Source organism: Columba livia, chromosome 1 (genome assembly GCF_036013475.1).
Source record: "Columba livia isolate bColLiv1 breed racing homer chromosome 1, bColLiv1.pat.W.v2, whole genome shotgun sequence".
Classification (NCBI taxonomy): domain Eukaryota; kingdom Metazoa; phylum Chordata; class Aves; order Columbiformes; family Columbidae; genus Columba; species Columba livia.
The window spans coordinates 67,989,372-68,011,154 of NC_088602.1; the positions used below are offsets into that span (position 1 = coordinate 67,989,372).

Sequence of the window (21,783 nt, forward strand, 5' to 3'; positions counted from 1 at the left end):
CTGTCCTCACTCCCTGTGTACCTCCCCAGCGCAACTGGCACCTCAGGTACCACACTTTGCACTGCTCACTAGTCCTGTCTCACCTGGGAACAAAACTGCTCGATGTGTAAATAAACGGACTCTGCAAGGCTTACAGTAGGGACATCTGGTGGAAGACCACGCAAATTGCGTTCTCTTTTAGAAATGTGTTCTCTCTGAAAAAGGCATGTATGTAGCTTACCACACTATAAAAAAGAGAAGAAGTAATGTCTGAGTCACATGATCTGGCTAAAACTGGATGTTTAATTTATTGGACAACCAAGAAAACATTCACCATTATGAAACTTTCTTTAAAAAGATCAGACTCTTCTCTCCTCCACAAAAACTGTGTTAAGACAACAAATTGTGCAGACATAGTAATGTTGTTTAGAAGCTGCTAAAGCCTGTATTACATACATTAGAAGTGAGTAAATTTAATTTACTGACAGATTATTCAAATTACCCACAAATCTGGTTGTGTTGAAAAGCAATGCTATGTCTCACAGACTGTTGAGTTATCTCCATGTTAGGGATCTGAGGTGTATACTCTGAGACGCTATGCAGTGCAAAGAAAAAGGCAACAAGTGGTGCCACTAGGGAAATTTACTTCAAAAGCTTATCATGATCTTAACTTAAACCCCAACGCATGTGGAACTGTAGTGATAAAATTTTCTCTGGTATAGCCAGTGATGCCATTTGATGTTCTGTTTTTACATAAGACAATATCTTCTTCTGCCTCACCACACCACCACAGATTGTCCTACTGAAGGCTTTGAACCCAATATAAAATTAGGTAGATAATGCCTAGCCTGCTTGCAAAAAGTTGTTCTTTTTTCAGTATACTTGTCCTGTTAACAGCAATATTTCTTTAAGTCTATTTCCAACAAGGAATCTGGTAGACAAACTATTCAATTAGCATTCTAAAACAATGATTCTTTAATTTGAAGGCCAAATGAAGTCCAGAGAACACCAGATCAGTGGCTCTCCTACTCAGAGCTTCTTAACATTGCATTTCTCTTAGCTACAGCCACACTTACACAGACTGCAAGCTGCCTTAAGGGTAAGCAATATGAACCTGGAGAGTCAGCAGACAGAAGGCTGCAAGGGAAAGACTTCAGAGTCCCTGGAAGTCCATTAGATGTGACAACCAGGACTTTGATTTACAACTGTGACACACCCCATAATACCAACAGGTTCAGTGGGACCAGTGAGTGACTGGCACCAGGCAGGGTCAGCAGTGCAGGTATCTCTGAGAACGAGATGTTTCACAACTGGTAGGAATGTTTTCTCCCATCGCAGGAAGGATGAAGGTACTGGAATCAGCCCTGACACTGTGCTCTTTCTTTTCTCAACCCCTTTGGCACACCCAGAGCTCTTCTTCCTTGGTACTCCCACAGGAGGAGATAACTGCTATAAAGAATTTGCATTTGTCCCATAGGACTGCATAAGGAAAATTAAACTGCAGACTTCCCCCGGAGTTCCCTTTTTTAATCTTTTTCTAGAAAACAAGTATAAAAATATTCCAGAAGAAATACAGTGCGAACACAAAAACATTCACGTGTATGTCTCAACATAATAGAAAAATAATATAATAAATATAATAAAAATAACAATTAAATAATAATTTATGAAAGACAGCTCACATTTACAGTTGTGTGCAGTGCCACTTAGTTTTACCATGGGCTGCAGCACAGTCACACTGCACTTCTTCCTTCTCACTGTTTTGGAGTGAGATATTGCTGACCGCAGTGACAGTCCACAGTGGTCAGTCAGTGTAGAAGAGGTCTTTTACAATCACATCACCATTCCTGGGCCTGCTGTCATCCCTCTGTAAAATTTCTACTACAATATACCAGACTGAATAACCGTTGGAAAAATCCCTTTAGGCTGCAATTTCCTGACATCTTAGTAGTTTTCACTGGCATGTGGTAATGCATATATTTCCAGAAATTCTTGTTTGCAGCAGCAGAAATAGAAGACTTCCAGGTAATGACTGGTAAAACCCGGAGAGCTTTCTTTACTACTGGAGGCAAAACCTCTGGCTCTTGGAAAGCCTGGAACCTTATTAATACCAGTTTGATATTTTTGTCTTCTAAAGCACAGTTCACTGCTGCCTGCAGTTCAAAGATGCTTGGTCCACTGATGTAGGCCGGGCTCAAAATAATTATGACTCGTCTGCTGTGTTTAATAGCTGTAACAACTTCATCTGTGTATGCTGAAGAAGAAATAGCCACTGTTACTGCATTCTGTAATGGACTTTATATCATATCAGTTCCTTTATCAACAGCTAAACCCCAGAAACAGGGAAAATCAGAAATAGGGAAAACCAGAAACAGGGAAGCTGAGCAATCACATAACCCCTAGAAATGTTCTTTTGCAGCCTGGAGAACACAACTTGCTGCTCAGGAGGCAGCGGGCACAGCTGAGACCTCAACACACTTTGTTGCTACTTAAAGATGGTCTCAAGAGACACTTAGACTTGCCTTTGTCTCTCCCAGGGACAAGTACTGAGGACTTTTTAATTATTGCAGGTAGCACTGAATAAAGTTGCTCACAAAGTAGCTAATGAAATATCTGGGGTCTTCTTTTCAGGGAATGAAGCTTGTTTGCAAATAAATACTTAGATAGGAAGGTTTGTCTCAGCCTAATAGCTACCCAGCAACCACACTCAGATCAAAACAGTATGAAATGTGAGCAGAAGCTCCAATACCAAAATATACCATTTGCTGATCTGGTGCATAAGGTTTTTTGGAGAGTGAAAAAAAAAAAATTATAAAGAACTGAAGATTTTCTACCATCCACAGGAACCTTACCTCCTCCTGGAATAATATCTCTTTCAAGAATGCATAACTTGTACCCATATTTATTTTCCAGCATGTCTGGAAGAAGTTCCAGGGCAAATTTTTCCTCGCTAATTAAAGTAGAGTCACTTTCACAAGAGTCTAGCTTTGCATAGGACACAAACGCATCAAATTCTTTGCCATCTAAAATAAATAAATAAACAGATGAAAAGATAAACAACACAGTATACGTTAACAAGTCTGTCTGAAGCATTCAGCTTCTTTCATAGTGCTCAGTTTCCATTTATGTCTATTTAAGTAGGCACAACACAAACATAAAATTACCAACTGTTCATGAAGTACAGCCATCCAGTTACCCAAAGCCAACCCTTGTTTCTCACTGTATTGCAAATTTTATAGACCAACACTACCAAAGCAAACAGGGAAGCTATAGATGACTAGTGCAAGGAAATGTAAATCAGGTTTTTTTCTGCATTTCCACAAACATGGTCCAGCTTTTGCCAGTGGAAGGTCTGACCCTCTCCAGGCAAAATCCATGTTGTAGGGAACAATGCCCAATCTTTTTCCTCATTTGCCCCAATGCTGATTCCAAAAATACTCATAAATGCACAATCTGCTTTGAAAATATAGCAAACTTTAAAGGATAAAATGTTCTTAGATATCCATCGCTTGCAAAAGATGTGCTACTTTCATGCGCTGTTATGTTTGTGTTCAGAGAAACTGGTGCAAGTAGCAAAGATCAAGTCTGATCCAATTATTGGCTCAGATGCCGAGTACTGACCAGTTCCTGAATGGTGTTTCAGTCTCATTAAAAGAATGTTTGTGAAGCACAGATGAAAAATGTATTAAGAACTTTTCTCTGCTTTGAAACACCCTGCTACCAATGATATGAGTTAGGCCCATTCTAAACTACAAATAAATCTTATCTGTTTGCTAAATATAATTTGAACTACACTTGAGTGAGAAGAGAGGAAAATAAAAGGAATTGCTGGTGGAAGCAAAAGACACAGTGGACTCAGTCTGGTTAACCATCTGTCATTGCCTGTTGTCATTTAAGGTGTTCTAAGGTGGATAGGACTGTCAAATTTGACATGGGAACTATTGGAGACTCAAACCTTTTGGAATGACACGGCATCCTGGGGTAGTACATATGACATCTGACACCTATGTTCAATCAGCTGAGTTGTATTGTGTCAATACGGTTAATATAAACCAGAAAGAAATTCAGCTATTTACTGTAGAGTCCTACTGCAGGATGCTGCTGCAGGGAGGGCTGAGAAGCTCTCTAGATTTCACCATACTGACTACATCTTCACTGCATGGAAACGGAGATACTTGCCTCTGGCACAGACACCTAAGTAATGGTGCTGAGTATCACCCCGTACCTCAGTGTTAACCTCCTGATTTCTATCCCTAGAGATAAGATTAGGATCGCAAACCTGGGCTAGATCCATCAGGTTCCCACAGGATCTAGAAGAGCCCATATGGATTCCAGAGAGCAAAGGAAATACAAAGGGAAAACTAATGACATACATGAGCTGGGGTTGAACACCTACAACCAGGATATAGCAGAAAGTGTGCAATGAAAGCAAAACATAGTTGTGTAGATTAGGTTTAAAGGCCAAGGATATGATGAGACAGCACACATGACATCTCTGCCCCTCCCCTCTGCTCCTGGCCACACACTTCCACCACTTCCTTCTTCTGGTGCTGAAGCTCTTGTGGTAACAGAGGAAGGTGACTCACTTTGCTGTCTACTGTCTTTTACAAAGTTATTTTTCTGCCAGCCAATTTAGGCCCATAAGAGTGAATCAACAACAGCAGGCATGCAGGACCAGTGTGGGACTTGAAGTCCAGTAGGTCACTGGTTTGGTTTAGCTGAACTTCGGTTCAACTACATTCTAAATTGAAGCTCCTTTGAAAACAGTTCTTAAATGACAATAAACTGCCAGATGTTCCTCATTTCACCCTATAGAGATCAATCTAATCTTATTAGACAATGACTTAAAAAATACATCACCATTTTCCTTTATAATATTACTATTACAATAGCAAGTTTAAAACACATACACAGAACCTTTAGGACTTTTTCTTTTTTTCACCTAGAATTGTACAGAAGGACAGCTACAACCTGAGGAACTTTTGGCACAATCATTTAAGATCACCAAAGGGTAGGCAATGAAGAATACCTGAGTTAAGCAAAATGACTACACACGTGGTCTATAAATTCCAGTATGACAGCTTCTGCATTGTTTCTTTCTCCTTGTGGATGAAGGCAAGATTTTTAAGATATATATCTAAGGAGGGTTAGAGAAGCATGAGAAAAAAAGGTGACATTACAGTCGTTTTCAGTTACCAAATGGGAGAGTATAGAGATGATGGAGACAGACTCTGCTCCGAGGTGCACAGTGATAGTAGAAGAAGCAACAGACACAAGATGCAACAAGGAAAATTCTTATTACATGACAGTGAAAAAACTTTGCACCATAAAAGTGGTCAAACACTGGAGCCCACTGTCCAGAGAGGTTGTGGATTCTCTGTCCACAAGGCCCTGAGCAACCCAGCCTAGGTTGACTCTGCTTTGAGCAAGATGTGGGATCAGATGGCTCCCAGGGGTCCCTTCCAAGCTTGCAGGATTCTATAATTCTCTGATTCTGCACTAAGAGGGATGGAATAGAAGAAATGGTGGAAAGGAATAAACAACAAAATGAAGTCATAACTGCTGCTTTGCTGTTCTATAAGCAAGCCCTTTCAGACACCAGGTGACTTGATGTGCATCCACATGAAGTGAGAAGGACATAATCCTGCAGGTGAGAACACATTTTATGGCCAGTCATTTTAGTAGAAAATTGTTTGGGTAGTCACAGTTGATCTGCACACTCCATGCCCCCACACTGCAAATGATGTTGTGCATACACAGTACATGAGAGTCAAGGAGCAGGATAGATTTCCACAGTGGAACCTAATGGTGTCTTCAACTTCAATGTACAAATCTTGGCAGGCCTGTCTCTGTTCTACTGATATATGGGTTGAGATCTAAGGGGACATTCCAGAGATCCTTAAATGAATTTGTTACCAAATAGAGGGGAAATTCTGAGTGATTTCCTAAATCACCTTTGCCAGTTGCCTTAGGGCTCACAAAAATACTTTCCAAAGGGCACTTAATTGTCTCATTGCATATGTATTTATAGATATCTAGATACAGTTATTTTACACTCACACGCAATCTACACATACACATGCAAACACAAAAGCAGATTCAAACACCTGTATCTCAAGCTGCATCAAGATTCAAAAATTTTTAGAAAAATTTCCTTGGGCACATATGACCAGTTGTCTTTCAACCCACGTAAGAAAACTACCTGTTAAATTCTTTGAAGTAGGCACTGTCTTTTCAGATACATTTTTACATTGCCTACAGTGTTGAGGCCCATTTCAGCTGACATGATGGAGTGATGCTACTACAGAGATTTGAAATACTGGAAGCTCATCACTCTGGTGTAAATGTCAAGATGGTCAGCATAACTTTTAGAAAGGGAAGGAATATTTCCTGAAGGTAAACTTTTCAGCTGGTGCCCAATATCATCTTATTTCTCTCCTTAGTTAATTAATCTGAGAAATTATTTGGATTTGTGTGAAAAATACATTAGACTCTGAAGTCTTTCACTTAGTTCTGCAAGGACATTTGGTTCCTGTCCACAGATTCTATTGAACACTTTGGAAGAACGAGATTAAAATGTTGGAGGTGCTCTATTACTCCCTGCAAAGGTACTGTCAAAATTCAACTTCTTACTCTAATCTTCCATGGGTAAATCAGGGATCTTTTAGAAGGCTAACTGTGACATTTCTATTGGTGTAAGATATTTCCTCCACACTGCTGGCTATTTTCCATCTGAATCGCCCTAGCATCTTCCTAGATTTAACCGCCTTTGTATCAGCTCAAAGAGAAGAGGGACATTAAGAGAGTTTAATTAAATGGTTAATTCACGTCAGATTAACCCATATGACAAAAGGCAGTAGAAAAACTGAAGAAAATTAAGATTCTACAATATTCCTTACCTCCTGTAGTTTCACCGAGGACCAGATAACTTCGGTAGATCAGTATTATTTCAATCCAGTGCTGGTAAATCAAGGTAGTGCACAAAAGGAGTGCGAATAGAGTAGAAATGGCACTGCATAGTACATATAGGAGAAACACTGTAAAAAGAAAAGAGTCTACATAACTCAGGCATTCCAAAATAATGTTGACACTTAGATGAAAAACTCAGTCCAGAAATGGGGGCAAACCATCTCACAATCTTCATTCTTGCCCTGCCAGCAGACTTTAGGGAAGTTAGGAATTCATTTAGCTACAAACCTTAACACAAAGTTTCAATCTACCATTAAGGACCTTTTTTGAATGGCATCTTATTGACGGTATGAAAAACCAATCTGAGGAGGAAGGCACAGAGAAAATGGTCTGTGGTACACTCAGCAAGGCTGAAAACAGTCATCACTTGAGATGGAAAAATTACATCAGAACACATTCAGCTGCACCCAGTGCCCTGCTGGAGACTTCCTGTGCCACTCCAGTGATGGGTCTCCTCAGTGAACTTGGTTCAATGGTTTCATTTTTACACTGATTCTGGTTTTGACCTTTGCGTGGAAGACTGCCACATTCATATCAGTTATGGTAGACTTCATAGACGCATGCATGCTAAGGACTGGGGAAACAAACAGAAATGTCCCATGAAAATCAAGGAGTACTATTGTTTTCAGCAGCCGCTGTGCTTCAGTTTATTAGATTGTCTATTAATGTTCAGAGATGCTACTCTCCTTCTCTTCCTCCCAGTTACCCTCCAGCATCCACCTTCCTGCAGTAAGTCCCCAGATACCCCTGTTCATCTGAGTACTTCTCAGAATAATGTGCTTTTCCAGATACCAAACTTTTCCCAGACAGTTTCAAGAAACTTCTGTAGCAGGCTAAAAATCCCAGGTCAATGGGGAATGAGTTTGTAGCAGTGAGTAAATCAAAATGTGTCTCCAAGGGCAAATAGCCCTCCATTGTCAGCTTTACCTCTCTGCTTTCTTTTCAGCTGGATAACAGCTGTGGCATTCCCCACTGAATTCTCAGCAAAGCAGGTGAAGTTGCTTCTGAAGTCCCTTTCAGTAACTTCTTTCAGTTTTGCAACATGAAGAAGTGTGTGCCCCTTTAAACCTTTTGAATAAAAGCTAAAGAGAAAAAAATATATATTTACATGATACCTTTGCTCTGAATTATACAATCCCCAAATGTCTTAAATACAAAGAAAGAGGAGCTTGCAACATTCAGCTTAAACTTTCAACAGCAATGTAACATTTTGGTTTGAAACTTCCATTTGGTTTTAACTTTGTAAGAAAATACTAACATCAAAGGTCTACAGACTGACAGGTTTGTTGTTAATTCATTGATCACCAAAATACTTAAGCGCTTGATTGGTTTTAAATATATAGTCCACTTTGACTTCTATAAGATTATTTGTATTTTTGTAAGAAGTAAAAATCTCTAAGGGGAAACGCAGGGAAATGAAACTTCCAAGAGGAGCCCTAAGAGAGGACTAACTGGGCAAGAAGACTGAGCAGCACAGTCTGTTGCACTGGGGTAAAAAGCCCAAGGGCAGTATAGGCAAACAGAATAAGACAGAAATGAAGAGGTAACAGGAATCCCCTTGGGGCTGAGAGTGAGTTGTAGGGAACATATCTGTGTCTGCAACCACTCAAGAACACCCAGAGTTTTTGAATCTCAGCATTTCTCTTTTAAAGCCACAAGTAGAGGCATCTCTGGGTGGTCCTGAAGGTGCCTCACATCATGCCACTGCAAAATGATCATCTACTATGGCCCTACCTCTGGTAACTCAAGATACACAGGCATGAGCATGGGCAAGGATTCAACCTGTACTAAAAGTCTCTGGGGAATTTTTAATTCATTTGGGTTTTCAAAAAATAAACAAACATAAATTGTGTGTAAACAAACAAACAAACAAGACTAAAAACCTAATAAGAACATTACAAAGCTAAACATTCAAAAGGTAGGAAAATGCCATTTCCAATCTGCCTCGTCAGTGAGTGAAAGAGTGAGAGTGTGTGTGCTTGCAATATCATCATTTGTTGTTTTTTCCCATATGACTCCTATTAAGAATTTTATTTTTGCAACGGCAGTAGAGCTTTTGCTTCCCCCAGTGCACAGAAAAGTTTTCCCATAAAGATGACTCAGTGCTGTGTAGTGAAAGACATACTTGCCTGCGTTGCCTCCACTATGTTGCTTGCCCAAGTTGGACACTGCATAAGCAAATCAGACAGGGAAGTACAGGAAGAAAAGAGAAGTGCGGCAACTCTTTGGGTTGTCCCCAAATCACAAGAAACCTTTCTCACACACGTTGCTCCTCTGCAAGGCCCAGTTTACCCTTGCCAGGGAAGACTCCAGAAACTCAGTGTCGTGAAATTCAGTGCTGCAAGTCCACAGACTGACTCGATAAACACACCCCAACCTCTGAGGCACCGAAACTCCTTTCAATGTCCTGGCCAATGTCAGTACTGTTTTACCAATCTGGTCTATCCCCCACTCAGAGACAGCTTCCAAAGACAGATTGTGTTAGTTGCGCAACAGAGGGAACACTTGAAAACAGTTGATCCAGGCACAGGCAAGCAAGCACCATTCATGCTGAAGCTGTCTGTGAGATAAGCTTTATTGAGGAAGAGTTAAAATTGCACAGAAAGTTGGAGTTCTTGGCTTTATGGCCATCAATGTGTGCTTCTGTATGTGAAGTGCATGTGCTTGTCACATTCTCATGGACATACATGTTAATATGTTGAAGAACAAAGCCTTCGGAGTTTCAGTAAAATGTATGCAGTAAAGCTGTTGCAGAAGGATTTTTACACTTGCTGACTGTATTAGTAATCAGACGAACGGTGTTTTTCTCTACCTTGTTTCCTGGATCAGTTTCTCCTGTATGTTTTCTTTGTTGTTTCTTTTCCATGTTACCCTCATCGTAGAATCTTTTTCAAACCCAAACTGTACACGGCATTCCAATTCAAGTGGCTTTCCTGGAACAAATTAGCACAGGAAAACCATGCATGAGGTCACCAGAATATTTTTCTCTTAAATAGCCTGCTATCTGTATAACACATGATGCTTCCATTAATATCCACAAAGATATATATCAAGAAAAAGCTACATTTTATAGTTAATTCTGATACTCCTTGAGAGTAAAGCTGTTTTGCTTTATCAAGACCCATCGTTATCTGTCAATACCTCATTTAAACATTTTCTTTCCCTTTCAGATGAGAAATCAAAACTTACCAAGCTCCACTTCAAGTATCATCACACCATTGGGATACAAGAGGTTTGGTGGATGGATAGTGTTTTTTGCTGCAATTAACAGGAATATTGTTAATAACTATAATGCTATCATCAGTGCAGAAGACCAGAGAAAATATCTCATAGAATTTGCTTTTTCAAGTGACAGGTGGAATTTAGACACCTAAGGATGATTTATAGATGTGGAGGTGTCCGAAATTGCACAGATAGAGGAGTTTTGACTACAAAACTTATGTATTATAGCTACTTAAAGACCTGCTATCTCTGTTACTCTGAGGCATTACTGTCTTACATGAGCTAAGGAGCTCAGTGTCTATCCTGCACTTAAAGTTATTTAGGATTCAGAAATTGGGGCCACCCCCCTTGCAGGCCCCCCTGAAGGATGCAATCCTCATACCAGTTCCTTGCCAAACGCCATTCCATGCCCAGTAATCACACATAAAGCATGCACCTCATTCACCAGCACAGGTACTTGGTTTAAAATGACTGTGTGGGTTTTTTTCAAAGCAATGGCTGCCAAAGGGCACAGATAATGACACCCACAGTTCATATAATCTACTAAGCAATTACTCAGGCTCTGGAAAAACAGCCTGAAGAGGCTAAAACCCACACCTCTGATATTCTAGGAAAGTCCCATACTGCAGGAAATGGCACCACACAGCACTTCTTTTTTTTTTTTTAGAAAAAAAAAAAACAGAACTAAGCTGCAGAAGAGAAATGTATGCAAGATTCAGAAAGAAAAAATATGTACATGGCACCTTTCAAATTAATTTACTGGACACTGAAGGTTCTAGTCAAAGCCCCAAGATGTCTGCAAAATACTTGGGATGGGACTTTAATGGACATGTAGCTAATCCAATTTATGGTCCTATTGCTTGGGGGTTTTTTTCCTAAAACAAGAGCCTCAAGAAAAGACATAAATAGGGTAGGAAAGTATAGAGAAAATTTACTTTACTAGAAATATTTTATTCTGAGTTATTATATTACTCACCAATTACTTCTACTGTTACTGTTGTTCTCATTGTCCAGTTGGTAGTATTGTCATTTAGGGTGTAATCACACACGTATGTTCCAGCATCTTCTTCATAGGTTGGATTCAAATAGATTTCATTATGCTTAAGTTTTAGGCTTTGTCTGTTTTTCCGACTTTTTATCTGATGACCACCCTAATGAAAAGAGAAAAAAGAAGAGGAGAGGGGAGGAGAGGAATTAGGAAAGCAATTGGAAGTCCTTTTCAGAGTTGTTGTTGCTGTTATTAAATTATATTTTAAGATATTTGGATAAGATTACCATGGCAGTAGGGCTAAGCTAAACTCTTTCCACTGAAGCCCAAAAAAAGATTTATTAGGAGTCTGAAGACATTTGTCAGTTATATTAAAAAGTTATAGTCTATAATATGTGAAAATCATTGTCTTATTAAAAAATCACTTAAAATGCGTGGTTGCTGCTGTGAGAATTGTGAAATCATGAACCTAATGTAAATTAAATACCTATTACTAAAGAGAAAGAAAAGTGATCACTTTTTTTGATGGACTGTGTATTTTTTATTTTGTAAATAAATTATTTTGAAAACATTTTAATGTTATTTTATGACAAATAAATCATTGTTTTAAATTGTCTGAGATTGACAATACTGACACTACTTTTAAAGTATGAAAACTGACTAGTTTTTTAAAAGCACCTGTATTTTTCAGCGTAAAGATCACCAAGAATTTTGCTTAAATAAAATACCTGAAAATAATCCACTAACATAAAATGGAAATATTTTCCTTAAGTTCAGTGGGCTTCAGACCAAGATGTAACTAAAGGTATACCTTATTTAAAGTTTGAAAGTAAATTACGAGTAACTTTGGCTAGATCATAAGTCTACTTGATAGAATAAATAATGTAAATAATACCAGGTAGTAAAACACAGAATTGAAATTTACATCACTTTCTTTTTTTCAGTTTTAAATGGCATATTACAATGCTTATTAACGCAATAGTAAAAAGTCTTAGCTTGCAAGTATTTTAGTGGTTGTTTGAAAAAGAACAAGTCAATTATGTAATAGAGTTTCATCAAAAACAACAATCTTGGAAAGAATAATTTGAAACATTAATCTTAAAATAATTTTGTTTTTCTAACCAAACCACTTTTTCTTTGGTATACTTGGTATTTTCAGAATTTAAAATGTCAAACCAAATATTAAAATTTTAAATTTCAAATATGTCAATTTTGTGAAGAATCTGTTTTGATTCTGAAATACTTAATTTCTTAGCTGAAGAGAAAGCATTTCTAGGTTTCTATTTCATGCAACAACATACTGAGTGTGGCAAATTTCTTCAAAACTCTTACTTACAGACTTGATATATAGCAATTCAACATTCTACTTTGGAGTTGAATTTCTCAGGCTGCATTATCTTCCAAAGAAGAGTGCAAGAACATATGGCACGTGATCATTAACTAGACCTAAAGCTATACTACCACTGAGCTTTTTCAAATGCTCAAGACAGTGACTCTTACCTTGTACCATTTTACATCTCTCCTTTTCATGTGGCTGTAGCATTTTGTCCCAGGACAAGTTATTGAATTCCCATTGCCAGCAAGAAGACTCAGCGTATTTGTTTCATAACCTGAACATTTTGCCGCCTTCTTTGTTTGAACCTCCAAGACCATTTTGAGACATGGGATTTTTTCCCTGAGTGATGCAGAAAAAAAGTTTAACATTGAATGCATAAAACAAAAAAAAGCCAAAACAATTAGTTCTTGTATAGAAATATAAGCCTTTTACTCTGTTACATACCATATCATACAGATGTATACTCCAGAAGCACTGTCCCTTACTGGTTTAAACCAAAGTGCATCCCCTTGGAGAATAATGTTAGAGTTTTCCTTGATAGCCTCCAGTGTCTCTTTATCTTTCTGATGCCAGAACCATTTCACCTTATGTTGATTTAGAAGTGCATTGTCATAAATGTGGGTAGCAGCTCTATCGGGTATAGCGCATTGTAAAACAAACTCCTCATCATCTATTGCACGGTACCGTATTTGAGGTTCAACATGTGAACATCCTGACAAGTGGAACAAAAATGTATCAGTACCACCTGAAAGAACACACAGCCAACATGTTTAATAAAAAAAAAAATTAGAAATACTGCGAAAAATATTTTTTAATGTGCTCAGATGCTAAGCTAATAATTTATTTCCTTAAACATGGAATTTGCCAATGTTCTCAAATATTTATTCAAAGGTTTCCAAAGGCTTATTAGGGCTTTTTCAAAAGTCTTATGAGAAAATAACTTACGATTTTTAGCGAACTGAAGATTTTCACATAGGTGCTAACCTGTTAAACTTGAGCCTTGTAGAAGAGCAGATGTAGGTCTTCCAGCTCTCCTCATATTAATGGAGATAGATTGATATAAACCTGAAGAAGTAGAGCCTGCCTGCTGCACTCACTATTTAGGGTAAGATTGACAAGCAGTATCATCTCACTGCTTTCGTATCTTCCTGCTCTCATTTTCCTGTTACCGTCACTAAAATTAGACAAATTTTTGGATTCTGAAAGTTGTGGTCACCCATCCTAACTCTGATCTCTGACTGAACTTGCTGCGTAACCCCTCCTGCCAGGGAGAACACGAATCCTTCAGTTCCTGCCCATGTGGGAGACTTGGCAGTTTCAGTTTCTCTCTGTGAACTGAATTGTATCAAGCTCCTCCAGATAAATTGTGTGGGAGGGAGACTGATATATTGGTCTCATCCTGCATTTCTCTTCCTTCTGCTCCCCAGCAGGCCTGGGCCACCTGTTGGAGACTTGAAGGAGTCACAGAAGCAATTCATTTTCTCCATTTGGTTCTCAGAAGTTGTCTTTTACAATTGCCCTTTTAACTGGGGAACTGAATTTTGAATCATGTTTAGGGTAAACTGCATTGCCAATACTTAAAAAGCTTGCAGAAAGGTTAGAAACAGATGGTTGTCTGACATAAGCAGGAACAGGTGCAAGAAAAACTCATGAAGGCACGGCAAAATGCAGATTCACTTTTCTCAGCTGTCAGAAAGCACCACAAACACTAAAAGTCACCAAAGCAAACTCTTACCTGGCAAGTTAATCTCTCTAACTTCTGCCCCGCTGATAAATACTGCTAGGATCCAGCATAAAGTGAGCATGATTTTCTTTATCAGTTTTGATTGATATTCTGAGACATTTTGTTTATGAACCATCTTGCTTTCTGCAAAAGAGCAAAACAGAGTTCATGGGGTTTTTTGTAAATAATACTCTGATAAGATAAATAGGCAATTACAAAATCAGCCTTTATTTAATAATGACTATCAGCAACAAACTGAGAAAGGCTTAATTGGCACCAAAGTCCACGGAGCTCTGATGTATCTTGAAGGCGAACAGGACCAGAGTGTGTAATCTGGATTCCTTTGGGATTAAACCAAATCTGAAGATGTCCTGCAGCTATAAATGACATTGGGTCCATGGGGTTGAAGTAGAACTGTGCAGAAGTAAAACCCTCAAAGCATGCACTGTGTGGACACCAGGTCTTCGGTTCTAACTCTCTCACCCAAGAGACATGCTCCTATCGGGCTTCATTACCAGCTAAAAAAGACATACCCTAAGACATCCATCAGGGTCATCAGAGAAACCCAAAAAACCTTTCTTCTCCTATGTGATTTACCTCTGTGTGCAGCATTGGACCTCACTTCTGCACCACAGTACTGTGCTGCACTGCTTGAATGACCCGTAGCAGAGACATGTTGAACAGGGTGGCACTCACACTATCATAAGGTATCAACTCTGTGGTGTGCCATCTGTCAACTGAGACTGGGAACACCCAGGGGACTTGTGAGGTGGTCAAAAAAGCAGTTAGCTGCACCCAAACCCTTGCATTACATGTATTGTATGAAGTGTTTTGCCTCTCCTATTAAGAGGTTTGATCTGTGTCACACAGCCTGTCGGCCACAGGGCTAGAGGGAAGGCAGGCTATCAAGCATGCATATTAAACAGCTATGGCTTAATTTGGGTATTTAGTAAGAACCTATACAATGCCTGTGGCTGACATATCTGGAGTGCCTGATTCAGGATCTCAGTGAATAAAGGCCATATACTTTGCTGATGTTCACACAGTGCAACTAAGACATCAAGGAGATTTTCACTTTGCTCATTTGGCTACAGAGTGACTGCATTTGCACAATTGCCAGAGAGGCACTGAGTCAGTCCAAGGGGAAAAAAGGTCAGGCAAAGGCTAGTCCCCTGTCTGTTGGCACCTCATGCAAATCAGACACAACTCACACAGGCAGGCAGCAAGAGAGCATACAGATCACAATGACCTAGCAAGAGAGGTGACAGGAACTCCTGCTCTGCACTTTTTCAGGCAGCTATTCTGTGCAGAGAGGAGCACTTTAGTCACCATTCTCTTCAGCATGTCTCTATTCCTTGCAAGTGAATGGAAAGTTCTATTTTTACACTCAGAGGTCGCGTGGAGTAGGTCAACTCATTTGCCTTAACCCATCCTGGTGCTTTATTACAGACTGGCTGCTGCCAACTGCCATTGCCCCATACATCTTTTAAAATCATGCTGAAACTCCAAGCCAATAAGTATGTTTGAATAAAGAGACAGTTTCCTACCAGCACTGGGCAAAACTCTCCTAAACTTCAAGAAGGCTGTCTTATTCACTGCAAAAAGTTCAATGGATCCTGACTCTTCAATCTGCATTTATGACAATCATAAAGACCTCTCTCAAGGCATTCATTAGGGCTGCATCCCTAGCCCTATTAATAGTGTATAAAACAAAGGATGATGTTTTGAGTTATGTCACTCATCAGCCCACATGACAAAGCGAAGTGGCGCCAGCAGCAAGCAGGATTTAAGGGTCTTGTGTGTGATTCAGTGCTGCGGTCTCTTGAGCAGGTGAGCTGATGTAGTGGGTCACTGTTCTCATAAAGGGAAATGTTTCACCTACTTCTCCATCCTGCCCACTCTCCACTCCCTTGATCACAGGCAAGTGGTCCAGCTTCCCTCCTGTCGCAGCTCTGATCCTTTCTGGTGGCTAATTCAATCTCTTAAGCCACCAGAAGCTACCTGAGGAGTGTCTAAACTGGCACAAGATCAACAGTGTATGCATTTACTTCCCAGCTGACAGTTTGTCTGTAACTGAGGACATGCAGACTACATGTTGTAAAATCTCATTAAGTGACCATTTAATAATGCCAGTTAACTCTCTCCTCTCCAGTTTATTAGCAAGATAGTAATGCACTCTGCAAGCTCAAAAAGGTCGCTACAAATGGGGAAGAAGTCTGAAAGGGAGGGTTAAGTAATGAATGTTATAGCTTTGGTTAGCAAACTGTATAATTTTCTGCTGTCTTTGGCTAGCCATGGGAAAATGCATCACTGCTGATTTTTTTGCTAACTGGTAACACTTTTACTAGAAATCCTCAGAAACTTTGTATTTTTATAGTGCTTTAAAAGTATGGTAGCATGTGAAATTAAGAAGTGTCGTCTTGCAAGCGTACTTGACAGGAAGAGAGCCATCCACAGCAGAAGCGGGCAGCAAGGACAAAAGGAGCGGAGTACCCAAAATAGGATAATCTTAAACTGACCATTCAGTGTTTTTGCACTGCAGGTAGACTCAAGGTGATTCAGTGACTCAATATATTCAGTGACTCATTCTATCTTAGTCATTTTCTGCCGGAAAACGAAAGCACTCTACTCTGGGCAACATATTATCAAGAGTCTCTCCGCTTTCTCTGCCATGTACAGAGCCATGCTATCTTATCCTTAGTCTAGGGATTTAAGATGCCATTTAATCGGAAAGTGACTTACATACAAAGGAAACTAAAGTGGTCTTAACATAAGTTCCTGTGGTTAAAAAAAAAAAAATAAAAATAAAGAAGTGAGAGAAGAACTGTATTGTTTTGCTTTTGTTTCAACTCTAAAGGCACCCTCGCAAAAAAAAAAATAAATTGTATTTCATACAATTGTAGAATCATAGAATCATTGTAGTTGGAAGAGACCCTGAAGGTCATTGAGTGAAACAGTAAATAGCATTTTGTGTGTCTTTACGTAAAATATAAGCAAAAGAAAATGAAATCAGTATCTTGAGAGCTGCACCAAGTTTCATAATATTGCTGAAGTCTAGTAAAGAGTGACATGCCACAGTCTTCCAATCAACTATTCTGATGAAAATCACTTCAGCATCAGGTCTATCAGGCAAACTTAGTCTGATTCTAAGAGTAAGATTAGCAATAGTTACATAGGAGAATAAAAAAACTTCACCATACCTATCAAGGAAAAAATATCTAATGAAGCTACTTACTAAGACACTACTGTTTTGTCTGACCAAGAAACTAAAATCAAACTACTTTAAAATTCACATTCAAAGACAATGAAACCAACTCACCTGAAAAGCAGATAGGGCAGGAAGGGCTAAACTCTCAAGGTAAAAGATATAATTTTTAAAAAGTTATCTGAAAATCTTACCTGCACATCCTACGCTACATGATAAGAATCGTGGTTAGATCTAGCTGTGCACTGCATTGAGACTGTTTCCTTTACAGGAATTTCCTCTACCTCATTGTCATCATCCCTTCCTTTCTCAGTTTTGTTGTGTTAGGTTCAAAATTTCCGGGTCATCTTCTTGTAAAAAGAACAGTGGAAAAAACTTTGTCCCTAGTAAAAGATCAAAGCCTTTTGGGTTCTAAATTCTTTGTGTGCAAAAATACATTGAACTTTGTAGTTTACTTCATTTAAGAGCAGGAAGTGTGAAAGTTTATTTCTTTTTTACCCAAATGCTGCTATGAAATCCAGAAGAGAGCCACATTTCTGCCCAATACTGAACAATATTCACTATATCACTATAAGAGCCAAATTCTCCTGCCCTTAGTCTCCTTTCTACTTTCCATGCTCACCACAGTTGGGCACTGGGAGAGGGCTGTGACACAACATTACTTTCTATTGGTGTCCTCGCAGTTGAGCCTTGTTGGTTGCCACAACACAGCATTGGCAGAAAGAGAAAAGAAAAGCACTAATGAATACAAGCCCTCTGTGACTTTCCCCTGCTAGGCAGGCAGAGCACTTTAACACAGAGACCCACACAGTCCGGCTCCTCTTCTAGGGTTCCTAGATGTATGTAAAAACCATCAAAGACAGGCTGCACAGTGCCTCAAAATACCTAAAAGCATCTGAGGGCACCTAGTCATCATTTCAGACCCCACTTCTCCCTGTTTAAGTAGAGGTCATGTAAATATATAGGTCAATCAGTTTGTTCTTATTTCAAGAACAGTAGGACTTGTTTCTTCTTTTCTTGTGTGAAGTTCACTCTCTTTACTGAAAATTGGGTTGATTATTTCTACAAGAAGCTTTTTGCTATATAAGAGGATATTTCAATGTCGCCTGTGTTTATACACATACCTTTAGGTAATGGCCACTATTAATGCTTGGTTATACTGGGTCATGAGCATTTGGAGAAGCAAGATGTAGATTCTCAGCTTCTACCTTGCATTTATCTCTCTTCTCTCTTCAGAATAGAGCCCACTGATAAGCAAGCTTGTTGTTTGACTCCTAGAATATCTTCACTGTTTTGCCTTGATACAAAACGTATGTTTGGTTTGTAAGTTAGAAAAGGTTCCAATGTATCTCTGTAGGTTTCAGTATAAAGAGACAAGCTTTTTTGAAATTGTCCTTACTGACCAGGAAATAAATAAAAACAAATAAACAAACAAATAAATAAAATAAAATAAAATAAAATAAAATAAAATAAAATAAAATAAAATAACACCAAACCAAAAAAAAACGCCAACAACACACACATTAAAAATTTACTCTCCTCTTCTCTTAAAGGCATTATAGAGTGCAATGCAGATAAAGTCAAACCCATGTTCAGACTATGAGAAAGAGAAGATGGTTCTTTCCCAAAGATGTATCTTACAGAACCAAAATATACTTCATTCATTTTAAGTGCTAATCTTTGTAATCTCCATCACATTAAAAAAATAAAGCAGTCCAACTGCTAGAGCAGATCTTAGCCATGCAACAGAAGCATCAGTCACAGAGCAAAGCCATGCTTCCAGAAGACTGTCATGCTGGTTACTACTGGATGAAAATCTTGTCGAATAGTACCAAATATTTGGCTGAGCCTCTGCTCCAATTCACCCACTCCTCTTTTGTAAAAGTAACGTATATGCTAAAAAAGCAGCATCACACACCTGTACTTCCCAGGTTCATATCTAACATTTGCTTCTAGAGTTAGTTTATGATACAGAGGGTAAAGGACTGGTCTAGAATAGCCTCTCTCTCCCCCCCCACCCCAACCCTGTTCACTCACTCACTCACTCACTCACTCACTCACTCACTCGCTCGCTCGCTCACTCACTCACACATTTAGCATATTTTATACTATAGCTCCAGGAAAATCCAGCCTGCCTGCTCAGGAGTGTTTCCCCACCCCTGTGGAAAGTCAAGGTGGGTGTCCATATCTTACCTTGTCTATCTCACATTTGCTCAAGCATTTTGACAGCCTAGAAGCAGGGGGGAAATGCACATCTCAGTGTGTATGTAGCATAGTCTTACAGTACTGAGAAGATTACTTCTCTTTAGTCTTCTGGTGCTATTCTGGCTTGACACATTACATATCACCTCCTACTCTGCCCAGCTATAGTTAACACTGAGTGGGTAAGAAATTTTCCTCTCCAATTATGTTCTACACTGAGTCATTTGTGTTTGTTCTGCTGTCACAGGAGGTGTCTGAACAATATCTAAACATGAGCTCTGTACATTTTGTAAGTTACACAGTCAGTGAAATGGCATACAGGCTTATGGACCAGTAGGGTAACTCACCCACATTACTCCTCTGTGAAATAAGGGAAGATGGTGTTATTTAGTACAAATTTGCTGCACCACAGTACATTCTGCCCTGGGCATCAGGATGTAATATGGCCAGTGCCACAGAAGTACTCTGGAGATACTAATAGCTTAACAGATCACTTGTGGACAGAGAAAGAGCAAAGAAAATACTCACCACCAGGCCTTTAAAATCTTTTCACTCTCATAATCTTTAGTGGTAAATTAGAAAAGGCTGTCTAATATCTCAAATTCCATGCCAACCCCTTCTTACCTTTCTTGATAGTCTAGCCTGCTTACTGCAAGCCAAGAAACATAAAACTGACAAGGACAACCGTTACGTTATCGTGGGTTTTCTTTCAGAAACTTACTGAGCTCCAACACAGAAATAGGTCTGAATAGTTCCCCCAGTACTCCCATAGGAGACTTTACTGTTCTAATGGCATTAATGTCTTTTGTAAATTTATTCATGGCTACATGTCTGTGTGAATACTGCTCCTTAGCCCAAACAGCTCTTCTTTTTAGTGCTTTTTCCTTTGTTGTATGCATTTGTTGATGACACTCCTATTCCTTTCCCTGTTCATTTTACCAGCCTAAACAATTTCAACTCTTCCAGAAATCCTTCCCGCAATTCTCCTGGTGATCCTCATGGCTCTGCCTTGCAGATCTCAAGGTCTCACTTCACTGATATTTGCACTGTATCATTTGATTTTCCTTCATCATTCTGTCAACTGGCAACAATCCTGAGGTTTTCATGAGTTTTCATTCCCAAAGTATGACTTCCTTCCTTGTAGCAGAATTGTTGCTGCTAGTCCCTAGAGGCAGTGTCTTCCTTAAGTACTACATAAATAAATGTGCTTAATATACTACCTATTAAGCCACTGTATACACACAGGAGACATTGCTATCACAGCTGAGATGAATATTTAGGTTCAAGTCTGGATACCTGAACTCAGAAACGAGGTGTACCCTACGATGAAGTCCCTCTTTTCTAGGGATGTTCAGGCTATTTCTAGCATGTACTGACAGCTCTTCCTGAATACAGTCACTTGTGAAATTGCCCAGGAGTTTTTAAAAAGGCAGATTCATACAACATTACAAATAGTTTTGGAACCTCTTGTGGAATAACATTCCTTCAGCATAGTCAAAAAAAACCTCAAACACCTGCAATTTTTCTGCAATGCATAGTAAACTCTTTGTAACCACACATTGAAATGAGGTGACTGAAATTGGCTTAAGTATGGCAGTGGTCAAAAGAATCAAGAGCAATAAGCTGTGAACCTGTTTGATTATCTTTCATAAATACCTTAAGCCATCAACATAGTGAGCTCTACTATTTTTGTATTTGATATGTAATAAGCAACAAATACATTACACTGAACCATGGTATATCTTGCTGATATACATACTATATCTCACTAATAGAAGCCAAATGGAAGACCAAAACAATACAATATAAGAGCCAAATCCCTGTGATGAGTTGTTTATGCTTTTAGCTGAAAATGAAACTAAAAAAGTGTGGTCTATCTGCAGCTGCTTTCACTGAAGTTGAGGAAATTTGGATTGTTGAACCACAGGAAGCTGTCATGAGCTGGTCAAAACTGGAATAGATTCTTGTGGAGCCTTTTTTCCTTGTATTTTACATAACTTGTGGCTACTGTGGAGAGCTTGGTAACTACTGTTTCACTCAGGCATTTATCTAATTATAGCTACTAAATCAGAAAACTATTTTCCAAAAATGTGATCACATTTTCTTTTTCAAGACACTGAATACTTTTCAGCTACGTCATAAGCATTTCACTAGGAATG

General features: G+C 39.0%; 1 protein-coding gene across 2 annotated transcripts; it reads right to left on the reverse strand.

Annotated features, from left to right (window-relative positions):
• Positions 1 to 1,628: 1,628 nt before the first annotated feature.
• Positions 1,629 to 17,680, reverse strand: IL18RAP (interleukin 18 receptor accessory protein). Of its 2 annotated transcripts, XM_065060763.1 has the most exons (11): positions 17,617 to 17,680; positions 14,230 to 14,361; positions 12,939 to 13,206; positions 12,659 to 12,833; positions 11,147 to 11,321; positions 10,138 to 10,206; positions 9,761 to 9,881; positions 7,876 to 8,030; positions 6,879 to 7,016; positions 2,832 to 3,002; positions 1,629 to 2,233 (listed from the first exon to the last, which is right to left on the reverse strand). In XM_065060763.1, the coding sequence occupies exons 2-11, from the start codon at positions 14,351 to 14,353 to the stop codon at positions 1,839 to 1,841; spliced, it is 1,791 nt and encodes a 596-aa protein (XP_064916835.1). In that variant the 5' UTR covers positions 14,354 to 14,361; positions 17,617 to 17,680; the 3' UTR covers positions 1,629 to 1,838. The 2 variants fall into 2 exon arrangements, with proteins under 2 accessions (XP_064916835.1, XP_021146269.2); XM_021290594.2 differs by lacking the exon at positions 17,617 to 17,680 and having other exon boundaries at positions 1,641 to 2,233; positions 14,230 to 14,432.
• Positions 17,681 to 21,783: the final 4,103 nt, after the last annotated feature.